This window comes from Cebus imitator, unplaced genomic scaffold (genome assembly GCF_001604975.1).
Source record: "Cebus imitator isolate Cc_AM_T3 unplaced genomic scaffold, Cebus_imitator-1.0 Scaffold433, whole genome shotgun sequence".
Taxonomy (NCBI): domain Eukaryota; kingdom Metazoa; phylum Chordata; class Mammalia; order Primates; family Cebidae; genus Cebus; species Cebus imitator.
The window spans coordinates 661,986-669,413 of record NW_016107748.1 but is presented as its reverse complement, the minus strand read 5'-3'; the positions used below and the strand labels follow the sequence as shown (position 1 = coordinate 669,413).

Genomic DNA, 7,428 nt, shown 5'->3' with positions numbered 1-7,428 from the left:
AATAAAGGGGAGAGCTCACTAGCTTTTTTGCATTCTTTTTTTCCCTTTCTTGGACAGCAAGTTTTCTGTTTGGTATTATGTTTTTGCAAGAAGTGATGTTTAATCTTGTACCTTATGTTAATCAATCACATTACCTAATTGAGAAACATTTATTCTACTACCAGTAGTAGAATGAATGAATCAAATACATATGTTTAAATCTTCCATAAAAAATGAACTTTCCAAATGTACTACTCATGTTCTGGCATGAAAAACTCAACTCTATCTTCTTGTATTATAGATTTCCATGAAACGACAGTTCCACTTTGTTTACAAAGACCTACCTGAATAGCTGAGTTCATGAAACACGTATTTCCCAAGTTACTTAAACCACAGAGGCCTGGCTGTTCATTGTTTCTTCCAGGTTCTGAATAATCATAGTTCTTATAAGCAGTATATGATGGGAGACAGTAATTTGAGTTTTTCACACTGGAAGAAAAAAATATTTTTCATAATGCAGCCAATTATATTACAACATAGTTAAAATAAAGAGTACTATAGGCCTACTTATGAGATATGTGGTTGATCATTAAATTTCTTTTATAAAGCACTCATTTCAGATACTTTAAAAATGTGAACCTTAAACAAAATAAACCACCCTGAATTAAGATATTCCTTATCCAGTCAACAAAATAACTATCATATACCACACCAATCAATACAAACCACTATTGTATCTTTCTACCTTTGATTAACTGGAGCAGCTTTACAGCTTGCTCCATTCCCCATTGCTCCATCAAATTTAAAACATTCAGATTTTAAACAATATCTGCAGCAACAAGTCACCTCCTTTATGACCCTTTTGCATTCTGCTACTGTAATAGAGTAAAAATGATAGAAACAATAAGAGTTATGCTTTAGTTACTGGTAAGAGAAGAGACTTCCAAGGCCACTGTGACATCACTATTCTGAAGCACTGAAGATTCTATTTAGAGTTTCTAAGCTAGACCAGGAAAAACTAATATTTAAATGCAGAAAAAAGCCTGGGTGAACAGGAATGCAAAAATAATTCAAAGCAAGTATATCCCAGTGTTACTTGCCTTTTCTTTCTTCTAGTTTCTCAGACCAATGTAGTTTATTTAATTAGATAAATATAACCTCAACGTAATTTAAATGTTAATATTAAAAAACTCTATAATATTCTAAAAGTTACAAAATCAGGATAATTTTTAGAAAGAAGAAAATAAATTAAATGATCTCTCTTCCTTTTGCATATAATAAAATATAGTCTTGTGAAAAAGAATGGACTCTTTCTTATTTTTCAATAGGTTATCTTATAAAATATGCATGATGAATATTTCAGATATAATTCTAAAGCATGCTTTCAATCTTTTTTTATTCATTAGAAAAAACCTGAATGAGAAGATCTTTGCTAAAAGCAAATGATGCTATAAATAAAACACCTTTATAAAAGAACATGATAAATCAGTATCTCTAGCAATTCACAACTGGCTTCAATTTATCCCTGGTAATATTCTTTTTTAAGTAGTTTTTTCTTATAATTTCAAACACTTCACTTCATTATTCCATATACTATACTCTCACTTTATTATTATAAGAGTTTATGTGAACTATACTACTACCTGTTCTAACAAAGTCTTCAATAAACACACACACCAAATAGGTAAAACACACAAAACCAAACCAACCTAAAATTATACATACAGTGTTAGCCTATGAATGTTTCTGTGTTTTTAAAAAAAAAAAACACTCCTTTTTCCTACAAACAAAAATGGTTAACTCCTCAACTCTCAAAAAACAATCCACGCTGAGATAAAAACAGAAGGGGCCTAAGAAATGTAAGATTGATAATTCAAATTCAGAATTGCTAGACTTATAGCTACTTACTTGCCTCAAACTAAAACAAACAAAACATAAAAAATTCATGAAACTTTTTATGGGAAATCATTAGACTTATGATTCACATTTTATTTTATATTCCTAGTAACTAAAAAAGTACAAAGCATCTATTAGCGATTTTAAGTATTTTCACTCATAATTGGATTACTGAATCTAACTTTGCATACACACAACAAAAAGCTGAAGTACAAAAAAAAGATCTTGTTATTCTTTTATTACTGTAAGTGAGGCTAAAAATGAAGATCTTCGGTGTATTATTTTAAAAAATGCAAGGCTTGCATTTTCTACACATTCTACACATTACTGAGAAAAAAGACCCCTGGCTGTATAATTACAGTAAAATTCAAGCAGCCGGAGCACACAGGAAAGTATGCTCAAATGCATGCTCATGCACGCGTGTGCGCGCACGCGCGCACACACATGCACACACACAGACAGACACACGTGTGAAAAGACTAAAAGCACATTTACATGCTCATTCCGTAAGTATATATTCAGATATCCTGTCTCTCCCCACATGTAACTTTTTAAAGGGATGCTGGAAGCTCTACTCTTCTGTGCAGCAACATGATGGAATTCGATGGGACAGAAATTCCTATTTACTGAGAAATGAACAAAACACTTATTTGCTAAGCAGTTTTGTTTTGTTTTTAAAAAAGTCTGAATCCCTAAATAATATTTACATTTAAATGACAGAGAAAGTATAAACTTTGCTCAAAAACTGAGATAGCCTAGATGCTCAAAAATAATAATGAAAACCAATGAATTTAAGATACTTTAATATTATCTTGATTGGTCACTTACAATCCACGATATGTATGCTCTAAATGAAATATTAAGGTTTGTCATGGAAAATATCAAAACTAGAATTTATATAATTCAAAATATATATGAAAACCTGGGCCCTAAAGATAGCCTCTATTATCTTTCATGACTATGTCTACTAGTTATTTCGTAACAATCTTAAGCTAGTCATCATCTTTTAAGGCTATGCTACTTTGCAAAAATAAATTTACAGTAATAGTAACGGGAATTTTAATACTACATTATATTAATTCTGTATATCTACCCTTCTTTAATAAAAATACACTAAAAATGCAAAATTTTTTGGTAAAATTGAACCTTATCCTTCTATAAAAATGGATTGACTTTTAAAACTAGCACTGACACCTGACATTATAAATATGTAATTTAATCCTCATAATTATAATTATGCCCATTTTGCAGTTAATGAAATGATGATTTTAGCTAACAAATTTATTAAGAGCCAGATGGCTAGCTCTAGTAGTTTCCAAAATTCACAGTTTCTGTTCATGGCTCAATCTCATACAGGTAATCATTTTCATTAAATTAAAAAAAAGATTTAAATGAATTAACAGAAAAACAGAAATGTGCTCTGTATTTAGAATGTCCAATTCAGACAATAAACAGATTAAAAATACTTTTTAAAGGTGGTGCTAATAATATATTAAAGCAAATACAGCAGGGCAGAAAAATGCAGGTTATAGAACTATTACCAGAAAGACAATTTGAGATACTTAAAAATGTACTTAAATTGAGGCAAAACCAAATACTCCAGGGACTAACAGGTAAAATTGTGACAGAAGGTAAACCAACTATATTATAGTAACAGATTTTTCATAATATTAGTTTTTAATAAAAACATATTAAACTTAAATGATATAATTCCAACTATACTGTATTATTTGGAATTATTTTATAATGATATTCTTGTTTCTGGAAATGAAAATTTTGTATCTCAGAAATGTATCAGTGTAGGGTTAAATCTTGAATGTGTAAATAAATTTCATATGAGCTTGTGTATTGTAATTATTGATTTTAATATATTACTTATACTTGTAGACTATTTCCACATACATGAATTTTCAAAAACATACTTAATCCAAAAGGTCATTACCTATTTTACATACTTTTAAATAAACTCTGCTATTTCTATCTGAAGTCTTTCCACAAGCTGAATGGAAATGCAAGAAATAAATTTTATGTAAAATTGTTTAAATGTGATGGAATTCAAGTTTTTTAAGATAAAAAAAAACTTTCCATTTTATGAATGCTTAAGTTCTGTTCCTTACAAAGATAGGCAATCCATACATAAAAGTACTTTTAAGCTCAAAATGGTCACAGCATCATGGTACCTCAATGACTATTTGCCATTAAAATTCCCTAATATGACAGGACTATTTTAGTGTCAGAATTAAAAAAAAAACAAAAAAAGCTAAAAATATAAGGCAGTCATATGATAGAATCACTGAAACTTAAGATTATAATTCTCTTAACAGTTTCTGTAGTCAGAGGTTTTGAGAGTATACTGTCACACGTTTACTATAAAAGTGCAAACAGAACAAAACCAGAAACATACCAGACCACATATACCAATATGGTAATTCTGGTAAAAATAGAGTATACATTCAATATAGTCTATATACAATGTTAAAAATCTCTCCAAAGAATGACTGTAAATACCTGTACATGAATTATTTTATAGTAAATATAGGAGCCATCTGCAATGAGTAAATCATAAGCAGTATTTTATCTACTAGGAAAAAATGACTTTTGATAAGTTTACTTAAAGCTCTCATATAATACAAACTGAATTACAAGGGGTTATTTTCACCTTCTTTTTTTGGCCTGCAGACATACATTTTTAAATAGAAGAGAACATACTACAGTGTAATATTGAATATTTAGCATCTTCAGTATTTTAGTATTACACTATGATGTAATATTATTCAACATAGTGCACATATCTTTTTATGAATAACTGAAATAAGAATGTGAATGTTTTAAATCTTTTTGATTCATATTGGTAAACTATTTTGTTAGGAAAATTATTCTAATACTCCAAACACTCAAAATCCTTATAAGAATATATATCATTGTTGATTTTTTCCCCATATGACTGAGGTAGGGGAAAGCAAACGGGGTTTTTCATGGTTTTAATTTATATATCTCTAATCAGTAGTGAGTGTGAAAATTTAAAATATTTATCCCAGGTGAGAAAGGTGGCTCATGCCTATAATCTCAGCACTTGGGAGGCTGAGGCAGGAGGACTGCCTGAGCCCAGGAGTTCGAGACCAGCATGGGCAACACAGAGGGATTATCTCTATGAAAATTAAAAAAAAAAAAAAAAAAAATTAGCCTGGTATGGTGGCATGTGCTGTAGTCCTAGCTACTCAAGAGGCTAAGGTGGGAGGATCACTTGAGCCTGGGAGGTCAAGGGTGCAGTAAGCTGTGATTTTGACAATGCACTTCAACCTGGGTGACAAAGTGAAACCCTACCTCAAAAAAAAAAAAAAAGTTTATCCCTTATTTAATTCTTTTACTTTTACTGCCCAGTGTTTCCAAGACTGTCTTAGAAAATTTCCGATTTTTATGAGTTTGATATATTAAGAATATATAACCTTTATCACTTGTAGCAAGTATTTTTTTCCATTTATTTGTCCTTTTTTAATATGCTTAACAATTATCTTGGATTTAAAATTCCAGAGAGAAATTCTCAGGCATGAGCCAATTTTCTCAACAATATTTCCTGGATAATCTGCCCATTTCTATTACTCTACAATGCCTCCTGATCACAATAAATTCTTTTTATACAAAGATCTGTTTCTTAGCTGTTAGATTTCACTGATATGTAGACATATTTTTGGTTTAGTACTATGCTGTTTGAATTTTTATGTATTTAAAATACATTGTGATATTTAGTTTAAGACTAATCCTTCTTCATTATTATTCTTTCCCATAATTATTTTAGCTCTTGCCATCTACTTATAATTCATATGTATGTCAGAATCATTTTTGTCATCCTCCCCTAAAAGATAAATTTAAGGGAAAATTAATTCAACATGTAACTTTAATTATTGATGTTTCAATTTTAAAGATTATTTCTCAAAAAAGCTTTAGTCTTTTAGAATTTAGTCGCTGAGATAATCGGATGCCATTTAGAAACTGAAAAAATAAATACTAATATTTTATAATTAGTATAAGCATATAAGTATATACTAATATATAATCAGTATAAGTACTAGATAAATATCTAGCACTATATGTTAGTGTAAATATCTAAATACTTCCAACCTAATCCATAAATGGCACTATACATATAAAAAAATAAAAGGATAATCATCTCTAGATCAATATCCTTCCCATAATTTGGGTTAATTACAAATAATAAAGGCCTTCTTTTGACCCTTTTCAATAAAATAGACATGTCAACGTTCAAGGTAATACACTCAGAGTCAATACAAGGTAATACACTCAGAGTGAAGCCCAAGTAATCTTGACCTTCAACTTTTCTTATAGCAATAAAAGAACACACACTTTAACAAAATTTTTATAAATTCCATGATTCTAAATTTTATTTGGGAAGGGGTAAGGAAATTGTTTTTCTGAACTTCTCAAGAAAAAGTGATTGCCTTTTTCATAAAATTTTTTATGTGCTTTGCACTTGGGAATCACTGATATATACTTTTAAAAAATACTTTATTTTATGTGATTACATATCTAGTTCTAAAATGACATCTGAATTTATACTCTTCCTAAAAAATTGTGTTCTAACAAACTTCTAAATATATTTCAATTAATGTTTAGTATATAAAATTCTTTAAGTGTTTTATTTCTTTCAGTATATGTATTAAATCGAGAAGTAATTTAACTGCTTTCTTTTTTGTTAAGTTACTCAGGGAAGAACTAATCAGTAATTTAAAAGAAAACCAATTTTAATGCATTAAGACTTTTATCCTAAATTTTAGATACAAGAGATTTTTTGCAACCATAATAGGGTGATCAATTAAACAAAGAGTTTTTAAGATGCAGTGCTTACTTTCTGTTGTTGATGTTGTTATAATTATTTGATAGAGATGAAGGAGAGATCTTTGGTAAAGTTGAAAAATTGGATGCACCTGGGGACCTTTAAAAATATGAAAATGTTAAATTAGATAAAAAAATGAAGAATTTTAAAATTATGAAATAAAAAAGAACAGATGACAATGTTTGTAGTAAATGAATGCTGAAAATAGATTTATGAGCAAAATCACTATATATCCTTCGGTCTTAAATTCTGAACGTATAAAAACATAAAGTACAAAAGGGAACTATTTTCAAATAAAATGTATCAAATTAAATATGCAACTTGCTATTATTCCTATAAATCTACTAACTATACATACCAATTTCCAAGTTTAGGTACCCATTTTTAACATTTTATGATCAATATCCATCAGTCAACGGAATTAAACTATTCTATTTTGTTTCTCACTGGTATACCACGGCATTCTAATTATGTACCACATTGACACAGAGATCAGAGAATGTTACCAATTCTTAAAAATTTAAGTCAATGGGGACAAAATAGATAAAAGAGTTCTAAGCATAATCCCAATATGTTATATTTGGCCAAAGTAAAAAGTCATAAAACTGACTATAGCATACATACCTCATTAATTCAGAATCTTTTTGAAGAAATCGCAATACTATTGGTTTTTTTTTTTTTTTTTTTTTTTTTTTTTGAGA

At 29.1% G+C, this 7,428-nt stretch overlaps 1 protein-coding gene across 7 annotated transcripts in view; it reads right to left on the bottom strand.

The window, feature by feature from the left end:
• Positions 1–7,428, bottom strand: part of USP15 (ubiquitin specific peptidase 15) — a 146,410-nt gene that overhangs the window by 46,693 nt on the left and 92,289 nt on the right. For 5 of the 7 annotated variants that reach the window (XR_001819555.2, XR_005197127.1, XM_017510182.2 and 2 more), the window contains 2 exons: positions 6,740–6,826; positions 324–468 (listed from right to left, as the gene is read on the bottom strand). Coding sequence is in view for 4 of the 7 variants with exons in the window: in XM_017510182.2 (XP_017365671.1) it covers positions 324–468; positions 6,740–6,826 (232 nt within the window). In the remaining 3 variants the exon portion in view is untranslated. Of the gene's footprint in view, positions 1–323; positions 469–6,739; positions 6,827–7,428 lie in introns of those variants that run through there. The other 2 variants (XM_017510183.2, XM_037731945.1) reach the window with 1 other exon arrangement.